This window comes from Leptonychotes weddellii, chromosome 4, assembly GCF_054177405.1.
Source record: "Leptonychotes weddellii isolate Sample4059 chromosome 4, ASM5417740v2, whole genome shotgun sequence".
Lineage (NCBI taxonomy): Eukaryota > Metazoa > Chordata > Mammalia > Carnivora > Phocidae > Leptonychotes > Leptonychotes weddellii.
This window is the reverse complement of record NC_138372.1, coordinates 62,501,930-62,520,254: the sequence shown is the minus strand read 5'-3', so window position 1 is coordinate 62,520,254 and position 18,325 is coordinate 62,501,930. Positions and strand designations below refer to the sequence as shown.

General features: G+C 32.7%; 1 protein-coding gene across 14 annotated transcripts in view; it reads right to left on the bottom strand.

Annotated features, from left to right (window-relative positions):
• ADGRL2 (adhesion G protein-coupled receptor L2) overlaps positions 1–18,325 on the bottom strand; it is a 274,450-nt gene that overhangs the window by 50,549 nt on the left and 205,576 nt on the right. For all 14 annotated transcript variants that reach the window (XM_081818660.1, XM_081818663.1, XM_081818661.1 and 11 more), the window contains one exon: positions 5,992–6,101. In XM_081818660.1, coding sequence (XP_081674786.1) covers positions 5,992–6,101 — 110 coding nt within the window. The remainder of the gene's footprint in view (positions 1–5,991; positions 6,102–18,325) is intronic.

The window sequence follows — 18,325 nt, the reverse complement described above, 5'->3', positions numbered from 1 at the left end:
TTCCTCAAGTTACAATAATCAGTGTACCAGCATACAAATTGGCTGGGGTTGATTTTCACAAATACAAACCTAAGTTTAAGATCATTCATAACTGAGCTGACAATGTGCATTTTTTGCTATGTGTTTTTAATCTTATAATTTGGTAATTTATACTTTAAAACTTTGAGCTTTGTGCATAACAGTGTACAAAGTACGTTATTTTAGTCCCAACTTTGTACCCTCCCTCCCCTAGCCCACGTATAAACCCTCAAAAGCAAAACACCAAAATAAAGGAAATACAACAAAAACCCAATGTGAAGGCTTATTTAGAACTTTTATAAAAGTTAGACTGAAAACAAAGGTGCTTCACTTGAAGAAACATAAATACTCAGAAAATGTAATTAGGAACAGAGAAAAGTAAATACAAGGAAAGCAGTGATGAAACGACCAGGAGACCCTGTAACCATGGCATGCTATGGAGAGGGTTCTGGAAGCCAGGCAAGATGACACTTTAATAATAAAATATCCAAGGGTGTCAGAAAAAGAGATAAAGGGTGAAAAAGAAACACAGAAAGGAGCAGCTCCCCCTCGCCGACTTCAGAATTTTTACCCCATCACCAGATTTAGCAGTCATATAATTTCATTGTAAACAGTCAACTTCTTTATGAGGTGCATTTATGAGATCCTGCTGATTATTTTAACATCAGGAGTGTTGTGGGGGGAGGGAAGGGAGGAGGTGGCAGCCATAAGGCACATAACAGGGAGCTGGGGTTCAGACTGTGTACGTTATTTACCTTTTTGCTCCACTTCTATTTTAAGCATCGGAAGAAAAACAAAAAAAGTGCAAGGAAAAAAGAAAAAAGATTAAAATAAATTGACTATTAGTCTAAGACCGAATTCGTAATAGATGCTAAATATAGGAAGAATAAGAGCTGTACTACTTTGGATAAAGAGAAACACACAACGGGAAAACCTAGCAGGAGAAAGATTCTAAAGTTACATAAAAGAACATGGATCAATCATTTTAGTAGATTAAGGAGGCAATACAAATATGTTGGCATGTTGCTTCACTTAGTGTACCTGAATAAATAATGAAACTCTTCACTAATGCATGGTATATATACTCTTGCCTTTCCAAAGTCACTCAGCATTTTTATCCAGTTTTACTTTATATATGTATGCTACAGACACAAATGCATGCAAAGATGTATCATCCCCATCCTATCTTATCCTACGAACTCATTATTAAATTGACTAAAATCAGGTAAGCATAACAGGAAAATATGTTACAAAAATGACAACTCAATTTTGGAGCTTAGGTCAAATTTAATGAATATTGATATGGTTATATTTTAACATTTTCCCCCAAAGATATTTATGTAAGAATAAATATATAATTACGCATCTTAGTACTTTTCAATTTTTTTATTATTTTCTATTTCTAGAAAAATCCATCTTAATCATAAGAAAAAATGCCTCCTTTGCAGGAATAGATAAATCTCCCCTGCAACCCCAGTAGGGATTTTGAAGGGTGGGGTAACATAGTGCCTTTCTTCCCCACTAAGAATTAGTAAATTCCTTATTTAGGTATATATATATACTTTACATTATAAAATTCTTACTAAATTCCGTATATTACATATCTCAAACTTGTAACAGTAAGTCTATTTTTTAAAAAAAAAGTAAGCAAAATACATACAAGGAAAAAGCAAGCACAGTAGGCAAGGAGAAAAAGGAAGAAAGAATTATGGTTAGCTTATTATGACATTGTCTACCATCATCAATGTACACAGAAAGCAAGCTGGCATGCATGCAATAATCATACCGAGCATTCAAAGCAAATACCTTGACTCCACAGACCTCATAAAAGGTAAATGCTTTCATAAAACAAACCTGATTAGTACAGTTAAATGAGAAAAGAAAATCCTCCCCTCCAAGAAGTCTAAAGACATGGGTTACACAGTTAGGAAGGGTGCTATACAAGATTCTTGCTGGTAAATAGAATTCTAATAATTACAAACCATAAAACGCTATTTTAGATCGTATGTAGGCTTTGAAGTATGTTGCCTGAATTTCATAAAGTGACCAGATTGATGTCTGTGATTCTCCCTCTTTCCTTATTAAAATGCATCAGGGTGTGCTAATACTCTATCTCCAAACTGATTACTCAAAGATACCGTAGTTGCACATTTCATTAAGATGTCTTGGCTTGATTAATTTTTAAAAATTACAGTAATTCATCAAGATTAAATACTGACCTCCTGAAATACCTCAGGGAGAAATACTATACAAATATTTTTGCCAGAGGAATAGTATACAAGCCTCTGCATTAAGCCACCACCTCCCCATCCAACTTGGTCTATTTGACCACTTTCAGGAAACATACTTGCCCTATAATGTGTAATTCTGACTATATCCAGTAAAAATAAGTTCAGTGTTACTGATATGAAACAGTTCTTTTTTATAAACCAGTAGGCCTAAAACTACTCCTCAATGGAGAGCAATATTATACCTGCTTAGAATCAATAACGGAAGGGCGTGGTGGGAAAATAAGGATAAGAGAAATCATTAGTGTTGTGACTTCTCAGACTATATTTATATACAGCTGTATTCTTTTTCTCAGGAACGAATGATTTTACTGAGTAAATCAATTAAATGTAAAGGATGGGAATAACACATTTTAAAATATGTTACATATTTAAAACAGAACTTAAAACAAGTTCAATACAGAATGTATAAAACATATTTGTTTTCCATTAATTGAAAATGGCCAGGCTTTATTATGTGATACACTAAAATAACAGTGCATTTGCTTGGCAAAATATTAAATAGGGAAGTCTTCCTTTGTGATTTAACCGATCATTTAAAGAAAAGAAAATGTATAGAAATTGTATATAATTTATAGTTCTGATGAAAACAGGAGTAACACCCAAATGTAAAAATAAAAAAATAATTAAAAACTTTGATGATTGATGAATCACATAAGATATGGATATTGAAAACAAAAGTCCTTACATTATGATTTTTATGAAAACCCAAAGGACAGATCTGTCAAACCAGCCAAAACTCCATCAACCCAGAAGAATATAAAAATACAATAAAATTAATGAAATTAGCATTCTTCATCACATGCCAAATGTGTATTGCAACTTGTCTTAAAAGACTGTATGAATTAATTCATAACAATACATTTACTATTCTATAGACCAAACATAAATACACGACCCACTAACATCAGTGGAGGACTACATGGATGTGCAAGACACGAAATTGACCCAAAGAAACTTAAGCCTACATCCTCTGTATCTGAAGTGACACACTATTTCACTTTGAATAATTTCACACTGATTCATTAAAAATATTTAATTAATAGTAATGGTTATTTTTCTCATCAAACAAAACTTACAGCTAAAATTATGCTATAATTTTTATAATTTAATTATAATTTGAAAAAGAGGGCACAAATATCAAACCAAATCTTGCTTGTAAGGTACGAAATTCTAATAATTTTCCTTTATCCTATAAGATCTTTATGACTTCTTTTAAACACATATACATTCAATTACTAACAATTCTGTTAATGATAAAAGATAACCAGGATATTTGACATTTTGACACAGGCATTATCTGGGTAGGTATAAATGTCACATGTAATATTACATGGGCCTGTCTATAAACATAAAAAGTAAAACAAACAATGGCATTTCTAATAAATTCTGTTAATTTATTAAAAAATTTTCAAAAATCATGGGAAATCTCGATACTTTTTAAGAAGGAGGAAATGCTTTTTAGATGTGTAAACTCCTAGAGCATTTGCTCTGGATTGAAACTGGCATAAAGCCAGGTGGTAAAAGACATATAATAAATGTTATAATGACAATTTTTATCAACTACATAAAGTTTAAAAGGGGATTGCAAATGATACAAAGTACAAAAACACTATTAAAACAAGGGGGAAGGGAAAAATACAGGCTTAAAATGAAAGTATAAGGGATGGGTATAACAGAAACATAAAGAAACAAAAGGAGAGGAAAATGAGGAAAAGAGATAAGGAACTACACAATCCTGCCAAATATCAAAGCAATTTAAAAAGATCCTTTGCATTAAATTTTAATATTAGTGAAAATCATGTAACATACAGTGTGTCACTACTATACAGTATACAGGAATTATAATTCTATTCTTTAGCATGGAATAATTTGAAAAAAAAATGCCAGACTTATTTCTGCCTCGTGCAAACATCTAGAAAGGTAACAGCAAATTAATTACTGGTTTTTGGTTTTTTTAAGGACAAAAACTAAAAAGAACAAATACTTCTCTGTGTATAGCTATTTGCAAGTTTAGTGCACAATATACAATACTTCTGGAGAACTGAAAAAGTAAAATTTTGAAAGTTAGATGTTCCAGAAGATATCCACATTTTCCTTTCTAAAACAGCACAAGAAATAACTTAAGAGTCTGAAAATAATATTTGCTTAACACTGTTCTTGGTCTATAGACTAGGTTACAGGAACGGGCTCCAGAAAGACAATTCTTGGCAGCTCTGACTGATTCCACTGTTTGGGAATGGATGCTGTATTCCTTTTCTAATTTGAGGACAAAAACCATGATAAATTCAAATGAAAGCGACTTTAGGAACAAAATTTTGGTTAGCTCAAAAGAATACAATGTTCCTCTAGTGGCACAGGAGAATGATTATGTAAGCCACCAACTCCACATACAAGAGAAATAATACAAAGATCGGTGCACTGAGTAGGCTTCCAATCCTACAAATGGTATAGAAAATACTGAAAACATAAAAAGCATCCATTTCACAGTAACACAGGAACACAGAGCAGGGATGAAAAGAAAAGATAATCTGTGTTTGGCCTTTAACTGATACCCACAAAAAGCCAATTTATCAAAACTGTGGGCAGAGAAGAGAGAGACCGCACCTTCACAGAATGTGTAAGAATGTATTACTATCATAATGGACATATTATATTTCTCTGAATTCAGCCCTTTCGTTTAAGAAATATTGATAGTTTGGACATAGAAATCTATCAAGAATAGTGACCTAGCTTTTGAGGTGTTGGAAAAGGCAATTTCATTATTTAGTTTAAATCCATCTTTTTAAGGAGGGAAGTGTACAAAACTTTCTTGAATCACTAAAATTGCTGCTGAAAAACTTTCAATTCAAATGCCCATGAATCAAGTTTACAGGACACCTCTTTTTTCCAATTTAAAAAAGTAAAGAAGACAAGAACACTATTAAACAAACTAGCTTATGAAAATTACCTAACATACTGAAACTTTTGGTTGTCTAAAATGCTTTTTTCTACTGAAAGTGCAGGATACAATTTAGCAGTAAGAATTCTGAGATTAGGAGGAAAACTACACAGAATTAGAGCATTAGCTAAAGATTACTTACGAAACTTCCACCTGAATTTTAAATATCCCTCTACAGGATCTAATGGATGTTGTCAAATTAAAAATAGAAGTATATGTAAGGTCTGGTTATATATATTTTATTTATTCTTAAGATTTCAACACTGAATCTGGTAAAAGAAATGCTCCTGTAAGGACAAGGAAACAAAAAGGAAAGCACTCGCCTCAGTTACTACAATGGTAGCTTTTACCACAACAGCAGGTAGCCATTCAAGTAGCTCATGATTAAAACCAAAGTCAATTCCTTCTTTAGAAAACTGGGAGCCAAACCAATTTGTCAGCTACTGGTATTGGGCAAAAGTACAGATTTCGATCTGCCCTACTGAATAGCTAATTCAAGTTTGTTTTCTGGAAAAACACTAGTCTTAAAAGCCAAACACTTAAGAACACAGACAGACACTTGGCCAGCATCACACTATGGCTTCCTTCCACACTTCATGAAGCTAATTGGAGGCCCAAGTCTGTTAGTGCTCTGCATGCATAATGGTTTCGTAGGCCATAAACATATGCTTCTTTCACATGTGTAGTCTTTCAGCATCAACGAGGAATGCTGGAGAAAGTGAAAATCACAAACTTCATACTTACTGTAAGGGACACATTCATACTGGACTTCAAGATATTTGTATGTTCCAGGACATGGATCAGGAAATACATCTGACCCAGTAACTACTATACACTGTGTTCGATTGTTGCACCTAGAAAACAAAACAAATCAAACTGGTGTATTTGTTTGTTTGTTTTTAATGAAGAAAACTAATACAGAACTGATTCATATTTTCTTTAAGCAACTAGCACCGTAAAACAAAAAATTCAACTGATATTAGGTTGCTCCACATTATTAAATAAAGAGCTATAAAAATCCTATTTTATGTTGTACTATTTCTGTATCATGGGCCACACTAAATTTTCACTCAAAGTAAAAAGAAAATAACAGTTCTCTATTATTCTACTATACATTTAATTGGAATTTTTAGCATATTCAACATGTACTAAAAAAAAAGTATACTTGCCATGTTTAAGAACTAAAATAACAATTAAAAATGATACTATGATACAGTCATAAATTGAATAGCTTGGAAGTAAGTTTTGAGAACATATTAAAACAAAGGAGGAGCCAGGTTTTTATGTTTATCCATTAAATCCAGTTTTGTGTTAAGTTTTGTGTTACAGGGACTTTCTGCACTCTTCCAAACCAATAGATCACACCTTCCATGCCCTGGCTTGATAAATGATAGAACACTTTTAAAGCAGTTAGCACACTGTCTGGCACATACTGTGTCTAAGACTGTTGTTACTCTTGTTATGTTCATTGATCACCATGTGCTTATACTAAATATGACATGACTATGAACCTAGATTCTTCTAAATTAATACTCTCTGAAATAAAATGTTAAAAAGACGGGCCCTAACATGATGCCTAGAATGTCCTATTTATTACTACTGGAAGTACTTTTTTATTTTTGTGTTGTCACTTATTCATCAAGATTATTAGGATTAAGGTAGAATTTTAGGCAAGATGATATTTATTTAAGTTCTATGAATTTTTCAAAATGATCTTTTTATAAGCTTTATAAAGGCAAGAACCATTTTCCTTTATAATTTGCTTTCATTGCAACTCAAAGGAATGTAATGTTTGCAGGGTTTTATTATATTTTCTGATAGTACATAAATTAAGAAGGCAAAGCAAGAAGAACAAGAGCATTGTAACAAAATTTATTTAACAATTTGAATACCAGACATTCTATAGTGCATAAAATAACTGGACTATAAAATGGCAAATAAAGACTGTAAAACCAGCTCGGTTTCTTTTAGCACGACAGCTAATGAAGGACAGGGGAAGGAGACATGCATTAAAGAGGGGCAGGTATGTTAAGTCATGCATCCTTGGAGCCATTTCTACTCAAACCAGGTGGATTCGTCTTTGAAGAGCAGCAAGACTTGAAAACTTCTACAGGATCAAATGGGTAAATTTTATAGGTCAAAGTATATATAATAAACTTCCAACAAAAGTCTTAAATATTACATAAACTATAATATTGCTTGTACAGATATTAAACTAATGATAAGTTTTATCACAATTTATCTAGAATACTGTATGCCATATATTTTTAAAAACATACCATATAGAATAATTTTCAAAAGCGTGGACAATGTAAAGGGTGCAGTGTCACATTCTTACGCAACATCATGTTTTACTCCCATTATCTGTATTTCTTTTAAACTGCTTCAGTCATTTGAAGAAATTTGCCAATGGTTCTCCATTTGGTAAGTGAATTATTTTAACATGAAATCACAGAACCAATTTTATATCTTAAAATTTTAAACAGCAGAGAAATTTAAGATTTGTCAATAGATCAGTATTTAATATTTCTACTAATGTTTCATTTTCTTCTTTCTTAAATTTTACAATAAGAAAGTTCGCCACTTTGTTAGTTTCTTGATCTCCCAGGAATCCTCAACCACCACCTCGTCCTTATCAAAAACCAAAGTGCTTTTATTTCTTTCCTTATATTTATATACACCTGCAAGGATCTTCCCATTTTCTCACTCCCACACCTTTCAGAAACAAATCTAAACTCTAAACTCATGTGAGTTAAACATCCCTTTTATATACTCCCTTAGTGTACATTTTATAGCCACTCAACAAAACCTTGCCATGGCAAAACACGGCAAGAGTAAGGGGGTGGTACTCAAGGCTGAAATGGACCAAGACTGTGAAGGATTTTGGAACAAAGTGAAGGAGGATATAGCCCAAAGGATTTAGGAATTTATATCATTTTTTTTTTTAAATAAAGAATATATTGGTATGCCTGGGTGGTGCAGTTGGTTAAGCCTCTAACTCGGTTTTGGATCAGGTCATGATCTCAGGGTCCTGAGATTGAGGCCCACGTCAGACTCCCAGACTCAGCGCAGAATCTGCTTAAGACTATCTCTCCCTCTGCTCCGCTCCCCGATGCATGCATTCTTTCTCTTTCTCCAAAATAAATAAATAAATCTTTTAAAAAATAAAAAAAGAATACATTGACAATTATCCATTTCCCCCCGATGATCAGATAAATATGAATGTAATATGGGGTCAAAAATATCTTTTATTTTGGGTGCCTGGGTGGCTCAGTCAGTTGAGCATCTGCCTTTGGCTCATGATCCCAGAGTCCTGGGATCGAGTATCCCCATTGGGCTCCCTGCTCAGCGGAAAGTCTGCTTCTCCCTCTCTCTTTGCCCCTGCTCCCCCGCTCATGCTCTCTCTCTCAAATAAATAAAATCTTTAAAAATATATCTTTTATTTCATACTTTTCAATGTCACAGGATGTTTGCAAGAAGTATACAAGGGATACGTATTCCTTCTTCCATTACATTTTGTTTAAAAGAGACCAACACCATAAAATGAAAAATAATTGTTCATATTTACTTCTGAATTTTTTTTGCATTAGTCATCTGACAACAACGACAAATTCAAATTAATGTCAAAAGCAATTACCACAATTTATATCAACCAGATGATTTTTATTTATTTTAATAATCACATTGTACAAAACACTTTATGATAGCAAAAAAGTGTTATAGGGCTATATTCTTAAGTAAAACGAAGGTAAGGAGACTTAATGGAGTTCCTGAAAATAAAACTATATAGATTTCTAGAATTCATAGCTTCCCAAGATGTCAAAAATGTTCATTTTATATATTGGAAATACTAGAAATTGATCTTGAGAAAAAGTGGAATTTGGGGGCTAAAACAGAAAAGGGTCAGCAAGAAGAGGAACACAATTGCTAGAAGCATAAGACTATCAGATTTGCATACCAGTATCTTGCTTCATGGGAAAGAATACCTAAGCTTTTGGAGGACCAAATGATACAATTATGTACATTCAGTTATGAATGAAGCGAGAGCCTGAAGTTTTCAAATTCAGTAAGTGTGGGGACACAAGGGGAGAGAAAATACCAAATGTGAGCTGTTAGGACTGAGGAAAATCTGAAAATTCCTTAACCAGTATACTGTTATTAAGATTGTAAAACTGTAAACTGCTATCATTTAAGATGATAGTGAAAGAGAAAGCAATTAGCCACAGAAGCAAAGTAAATCTCACCAACTGCTCTGCTTCAAGTATTCATCCTAATGAAAACGAAAAGTTACAACTAAGCCAAGAAAAGAAAGGCCTTCAGTTGCTTGTATTCTCAGTCCTGGGCATACTTCCTGGCATGATTTTCTCCCTCTTCCCCCACAGAAAAAGATTTATCAGTAAAGGTATGGCTTTTATTAACTATTAGATTATCGGCATATTTTGGTAGTATTATATGGATTCATTGTTAAAAATCTACACCTTTCTTAAATGTTAAGCATAAAAAAATTAAGTATGAATGAGAACAAGGCAGAATAATACGGTTTTTTAAAATAGGTACATCGCATGTATGCCCATTTTTAACAACAGAAGAAAAGTATAATCTTTTCCTAAATATTTGCTAGCTAATGAGAATTTCTAACACTAAATAAATCTGGAAATAAAATTTTTGACAATCTGTGAAAATACACCACGTTTCCTAGGAGGATGTCATTAAAAATAACAACAAAAAAAGATCCACTCTAATCACTGCAAATTTTTCTATGTTCAACCTTTGACTTCTTTATTTAAAGTAAGTTTTAATAAAGTGGCTCAACTACAGGAAGAAAATGATCATTTTTAGAACTCAAGGGCATAAAGGCAGCCCTAGCAAATAATGTCTAAGCAATCTCTAGGGTATAATGTACGATTTAACACCAACTAGTAAATAAATGTAAAATGCTAATAAGCACTCAGTCTCAAATTCTAAGCATTCAATTATTTTTAATATTTAAGCACATTTCCAAAAATTTCCGAAAGTTGGCACGTACAGACAAAAGGCTACTTATTTCACAACACTGTGTTAAAACCACTATCAAAAATACCACCTATGTATTATTTCTACACATTATTTCAGGTTACAACTTTCTATCATTTGAAATATTTTTTCCATTAATTTTCTTACTAATCTAAAATATACAGAGTACAACCTTCATCTTGAGAATTCCACATGTTAACTAAAATAAATCCAATAATAAATGCTTTGTAACATTATCAAATTCAAACACCAGAAGAAAAGTACTATTTCTGACATTAATATTCATAAAACTTACATTTTAATCATAAAGCCCAACATCTACAATGAAGAAAATCCTAAATCCTACTTTTTTTTTTTTTTTTTTAGATTTTATTTATTTATTTGAGAGAGAGAATGAGATAGAGAGCATGAGAGGGGGGAGGGTCAGAGAGAGAGGCAGACTCCCTGGCGAGCAGGGAGCCCGACGCGGGACTCGATCCCGGGACTCCAGGATCATGACCTGAGCCGAAGGCAGTCGCTTAACCAACTGAGCCACCCAGGCGCCCCTAAATCCTACTTTATAGGTCATAAAGCTGTTTTAAATGGAGCAAAAAACCTGAATTTTAAAAATTAGTTTAAACTCATTCCTGCAAGTCTTTCTACTCTAACTGGAAAAAAAAAAAATCTATTTGGGAATGAAGCCAAATGTACATCTCAAAAGCTGAAGAAATAAAACCACATAATTTTGGAGATTAATGCCTATTAGTTTACTTCCTATGAATAAGGGAATGCCAATATCTTTGCTTCTCAGCAAAATTTAGAGTATAACATTTGAAGTCATTGATATTGTCTAGGTTTGTGCATAATATGTAAAAGAAAAATACTTTACAAAATATCTAATGAATCTCTTCACCATCACAATTAGCATATGGTAAAAGTTAAAGGTATTAAAACTGTGTATTTTATCTTCCAGATGTAATCAATATTCTCAGGTTTCAATATTAACTTTTAAGGCATCCACAATCATTTTTGAAATTAAGTTAAACGTTGCCACAAAAATGCATAATGGAAAAGGCATTTTATAAATGGGTATTATCATTAATTTACATACTTATATGGAAATTACCTTAGAAATTGTCATGCACAAATTAGCAGTAATTTGAAGAAACATTATCTTTTTTATTAGGGGGACAGTACTGATTCATCACTAATGAAATATTAATAATGCAAACAAACTATTAATATGTTGCTCTTCCTTAATCTTTTAAAAGTGTAAATGAAAGAAGACTCAATGCACACATAACTTATAATCTGAGAATAAACTGTATAAAAATGAACAATATAGCGTATCATTTGACTGTTCAGAAGCAAAATCATTTGCTATTTGGGAAGATTACTGTTTAAAAGCAGAGGCTTTAGAATCAGAAAAAACTGGGGTTTAAATTCCAGTTTGTCTGTTTCCTTTAACTATGAGCCCATAAGCCATGTATTAAACCTTATAGCCTTCTTTCAAAGTTTGTCTTTAAGGTTAGATGGAATAATGCAGGCAAACTCTGCACAATGCCTCAACAAACATGAATTACCAAAAACATCAATAATGATAAGTACTCCCTTATATAAGATGGGCATAGATTTGCAAATCTTAAAGGGGCAGAATATCTTTTATTGTCCAGAGTAGTTCCTATAGTGCACATATGATTTCCTGTGTACAACTTTAAAAAAAGGCCAACTATTCATGTAAATTCATTTCCTTCCCATCCCTAATTCTGAACTGTACCATGCCCAACAAATTGCTTTTACTCTTCTTTTGATTATCTTATGCTCATTATTACACTTTACCAAGTGCACAGTATGGAGATGAGATTCCATGTGTAATCTATTGTGAGAGGTGTTTTAATCAATAGTCTTGTTCTGCTGATTAAGCAGGGGCTTCTGTTTTGGCAAGATAACATTAGTTTCTCCAGTCATGCTCCAAAAACCATTGGGAATCTTCAGCAGATCATTAGATACACTACAATAAAGCTTTGGTACGTTCTCTTTTCTTCCTTAAATTACTTCTTCACTGTCCCTTCATTCCCTGTCTCGATGGCACTGCATTATTATCACATCTCCCCTGAAACTTGCACTAGAGCTATGTCTCCAGGCCATAGGATGCCATTTTCAATTGAAGCTTCTGCTTGAATATATAAATTAAGAAAATTTCATTATCTCCTGCCAGGGGCCATTATTCACCACAGTTCTAAGGAAGATTAAAAATGCAAAATCTACCAACCTGAACAAATACTCCAGCATTCAACAGAAAAGCTCAGTATATCATGACAGAAACTAAAAATTAATGTTTGCTGAAATTTGGAGTCACCCTCTAGAACTAGTCCAATTCTTTATTGAGGCTGTAGGTTCAGTGAAGATTGCTTCCACAATTTCAGTCTCTTCATGGCATCTGTTATTTTTTAAATTCAATTATAAAATACTAGCAATAATAGGTCTGTTTTCTTTCCTGAGTAATCTTCTACCTTAGTTAAAACTGCTTACTTTTTTGGAGACAAACTACATGCTTTCAAGGTACCAGGGTATCATGCAATGACACTCTTTTCCAAAGTGCCATATATAAGCAGAACATTCACAAGAGTACCCTGGAAGAGTTTAAGCCACATACACATGGGGGATTATTTCTTCTTAATGAATGCAACAGCTACCGTTCAATTACTGCAACTGAATCCATTCTCTCATTAATAAACAGAAATGATATTCATTCCTGAGTCTCAATTACTAAAAAAACAAAACAAAAAACAAACGTATTATATGTCTATAAGTAAATTTTATTCTACTCAAGTAAACCAGTTTTAAAAAATTAGAAATGTTACATCAAAGGGCAAAACATAAAAAGAAATGAAAGAAAAAAGACACTGTCAACCTCTACATTTTTACTGGAGGTGATTATATGCCTGGCACAGAAGAGAAATCCAGTAATTGTTTTTGAATGAATGAAATAAATGATGAATAGTTAGCCTGGCTATTTCTGCTTATAAATAAACACAGTTAGGAGAAAATAAATACCAGACATCCAATTCTGCTTTAATCAGCTGTACCTGATTCTGGGAGAATTCTGTCAATTTGGACATAATTTTGTATCATGAAAGCCAATGATACAGCACTTAAGAGATAGGCTATTTAAAGGCAGAGGAAAAAAGTACCCTTTAAACTTCCAAATCACTTCATACACTAACAATTCCAAATGACCAAGGAACGAACGTACAGTACTCTAGGCACTAGAACCCTTGACCTTCTCAGTCCAAATTTAGAATAAATTTTTACACACATAGCAAATGACCTTAAAATACTAATAGGTAAGTTCTAATGCGAATAGATTTATTCAAGGAAAGTAATCAAATAAACTGAGGGGATAAAAAGAAGTTATGTTCCAAGATAAAAGGTGACAATCATCCTCACAAATCAAAGAGGGAAACTGAGGTGAATGTTACAGCAAACCTCTTATTTTCTTATTGTATAATGCTCTTTTAGCATCTAAACTTTCATTCTGTAAAGCTAAGAAAAGTGGGTCCCGCTTTCTTTAAATATTTATTAATGATGATTTGTGAGCCTAACTAATTGCTAGGTAAACATAACATTAGGAAGCTAAATGGTGTGTAATTATTATGGAAAAAGAAAACGTGTTCTATAGTAATGTTCCCATTTGTCACATAACTATGTTCTCATAATTTATTTAATAATTTGTGTATTCTAGTAGATTTCTATCCATCATATAGCATTTAATTCTTTAGGCATGTTAAGATTATACTCAAAGCATTACAGAGTATGTGTTGTTTGAACTATTTTTGAAATCACTGAAATAAAGTTGAATTATAGAAATAAAGTTACTAATAGAATCTTTAGGAAAACATGCATGAGTATTGGTACATAATATGAATACATAATTTGGAAAAAAATAACAATTTCTGTTCCTTCAGTTTCCAATATGCTGGTGTTTTCAAAATTTTTAAATACAGCCCTGATTCCAAAAAAACTGCAACTGTGATTACATCTTTGCAACTGCACTTGAAAGAAAAAGGTATAGAAAAAGACAATTTATTAATTAAATAACCATAAGCAAAAATACAAAATAAAGTTCTTTCAGTACTGTCAATATATAAACATAAACTTATTTGACTGAAAAACTGTACAGTATATAACAGAAATAGAAAGCCAAAATAAACCAAATATCAGGTAACCTACAGCAAGTCAACAAAAGCTTTGACAGTAAAATCCTATTTAAACCCATGTCCAAAATATTGTCATTCTATTTTTCAGTGTGTTAAAAACAGGAATAACATAAAAGTGATACCTTCCACAATCATTTTGTGTCTGAATAAAATACTCTGTCAGGAATTATAACCAGACAGTTTGCGTACTTTAATATTTGCAAGTTAAATTTGCATCTTAGAAACTTAATAATCCTCAAAAATTCCACATTAATTACTAAAATAAGCATTTGAAATGGCAATGCTGATTGGCTAAAAACAACTTACTATGTTTTAGAAACCTCTGAAATTCCTTGCAGTTTTTACTGGACCTTGGGGTCAGTTTAATGCAAATTAGGCTTGACTCACTCAGAGCCTTATTAATCCAGTACAGACTCTCTTGTTTGCAGAAATGCACATTCAACATAAATGTGCTTGCTTTTATTAGCAAAATAAGAAGTATTTATTTACAAAGCATGCCACTGAGACTAAGTTTCATTCACAGGGTCATCAGGTCTAACTACTTAATGAAAGGAATAAGAAAATTTAAGTGGGGATAAAAACTGTAAAATTTTGAAATACTTAAAAATATCATTTCTGCGTCCAAATTTTCAAGACCTCTGCTTTTAATAATTCAAAAAATTATTATGATCTGTATCAATTAAGAGCAATTATTTATAAAAATGTTAACCTACTACAGTTTGCACTTGCAGAAACTATCACATTTTTAACAAGGGAAATGGGAAATCACTATGGGATGCCCTAGTTAGATTAAATTAGCAAGAAACTTGTTACCAGACCATACAAAAGACACAGAGTAATAAGACATGACCTTGCAGAGCCTTGCAGCCAATCTGTGATGTTTTTCCTTCCTATAACCCTAGCTAATTATCTGCAAAGTTGCAGACCCTTTTGTCGTGGGTTATTTTTCTTCAAATTGTGAGGGGATTTTTGGTTTCTAAATATTTAATTAGTCTTGTTATGATATGAGAATTGTTGTACATGCCAAGCATTTCGATTTTCATACTCTATTCCTTCTAATTATCTTCAGATTTAGATTGGTCATCCCAAATCTTTTTCTTTTATAATTATTTACTTCTTAAAGATCATTCGGTGAAGAAATATTTACACCCTTATGGCTCTTCTTTTTCACAAATGGCTTTTCTGGTCCGTTAATTACCCGCTTAGAGGATTAGAGTTTGAAATAATGCAAAAGAATCTGCAACTAAAAGGAGTTTTAGAGGACAACACTGAGTAAACTAGATTTTTGTCGTTGTTATTTAAATTCACCTTAAAAGATTACTCCCTTGGTTTGGATATGATTTTGAAAACCAAGAAAATTATGCCATGAATATATTTTTCTGCCTCCCAAGATGTTTGATGAGGCATCATTTGGTCAGTATGATAGATCTCTGCATGTAAAACAAACGAGTATCTAATCTAATTGACGGCTAATATAATTTCAGCTTTTACAGACCTCACTTTGATTACAGCACAGCAACAAATGTTCACAGAACTCCTATACAAATCGAACTGCAAGCAAAGAAATAAAATCATAAGACTTGATAGCATGGCTTTTAAAAAATTTCCATCTATGCAAAACTTAAGACTAAATACAACTTTTTGCTGAAGTATTTAATTGACTCGGGAGAAGTTTTTCATTTTTTTATTAAAATGACTATATTCTATAAGTGCCTGGGTTTTGCTTTGGTTTTTAATCAAGAGGCAAGAAAGCACAGCTATTCTTTACCTGAAGTGAATTCTTTTGGCATAAAATCTTTCACATCTTTCACTACTATTATTTTCTCACCAAAATTTTTCAATTCAATACACTTTTCTTATATAGCTTTTATTTTAAAGTAATTTATTTTCCTCATGCAACTTGTGAAATATTTGGTAGTAAAATATGTGACATAGTTCATAAACAAAAATAAAGGAATGCCTTGTGTAAAGGGGATGCAAAAGTATGACTGAGCAGTGTCTTAATAATATGATTTGAATTAATAGAGTAATGTTGGAACAGGGAAAATACGTAGAGTTAATATTTCCCCAAAGGGTCAAGAAAGTGAAAACACTCTCATTCTGAAAATAAAGTGCTACATAATTATTCTAGAAGTTATGAATATATTTCTATTGGTTATCTCGTTTTAGTTTTGCACCCCATAAACACTGTTATCTGTGTTTTCCTTATGTCGTTCTTTCCTATCTAGAAAAATGCATCAGAACAGAATTCTCACAGAAATGACTATGTATACTTCTAGAACTATTTCCTTCTTAATATGTAGACCATTTGAAGGACCTTAAGTCTCTGAGGTAGAACATTTTTAGAGCTGAGGACACTAGGCTACTAGTTTGCTGAACTGTTGTTTCCCATCTTAAAGTGATTCTCTCTAGGCAACTCGCTGCCATGTACTTAGGTGTGATGGAGGCACACACATTTGCAGGAAGCATCAGCTAACGAGGAGGTAATAAAGAAAGCCAACACATAAATGAGGCTGGCCAAACAGGATTATATTCATCCCTGATTAATGGAACCTGAAGTGATCTTTGTCTCTTTTCCCTATAGCAGGGATTGTCTATATAACTAATTTGGCAATTAATCATATTCTGCTTTGTGGCGTCTCTTGTATATCTTGCATTTTAGCTTTTATTTAATTCAGCAAGTATATTCCATGTTTAGAATTAACTGGTAAACTCCTTATGTTTTTGTTTACATTCTTTCCCAAACACCTCTAAGAGAGCCGAGCACTTATTTGTATTAGGTCTCATTCAATGCCTTTAGTTCTTGCTAGGGCCCTAGTCTGATCTCTCCAGCTTCTTTTAAATACATCAGAATGCCTAGTCCTGTCTACAGCAAGAAGTATTCACTCAATAAAGACTTTCTAAATCAGAATTCCCATTCTTCTATTATTTTATTAAGTGTTTCTTTTAATCAAAGGGACAAGTCAATATGTCCTGATACATACCAGTTGTCATTTCTTTAATAAAAACTGTGGAGATTTTGTATAGATGTTTACCTAACCGTTCTGTAAGACAAGAGATGAAAAACAATAAAGACAAAAAGCTGGAACCATAGACTCTTGGGATACTCTTAGCAGTAAGAGCAGGTGTGGAAGGCTAAAAACAATCCTTAATACCTATAATCTGAATATAAATAATCAAATTCATTAGAGGCTCTTTATAAAGAGGTGGATACTGTGTGGTTCATACACTCTCAAAATTAATGGAGTCTCACCTGACAGATAAATAATATGGCAAATTTCACTGGCTTACTTATGATAAATCAGAAGTAATCTTTAATCATGACAAAATATTCATAATCTAATCCTTTTATCAAATTGACTATCACTGCAGGAGTCTCATGTGTTTGCACAATTAAAAACCCCATGTTAGCTGTATATAATAAGGCATTACATTTGATGCAAATCCTTTTCTATTGAAATAAGTGCCAAGCTGACAGCAGGAAGTAGCTGATAAGAAAGTAACAAGGCATTGCTCATGGCATTCTCGATAACTGAACACCTACTCATAAGCATTCAGTTGTCAGCATACTAACCCAAAGTGCTCTTTAAAAAAAACAAAAAAAAAAGCACAGATCAAGGGAAGTGTCCTCTTGCTGCATCTCAGTCTCAAAGGCAAGAAATTATCTAAAAATAGACAGATGATAGAGAGATACACAGATAGAAAGATGGACAAATAGGAAGGAAGGGAGGGAGGGCGGGCGGGAGAAGGGGAGGAAGGAAATGAAAATTTTATATCCACCTGTGATTCTGGCACTAGCAACAGCAATATAAGACATATGCTGCTATATTCTAGGTGTAGAAATACCTACAATTTTAAAAGCATAG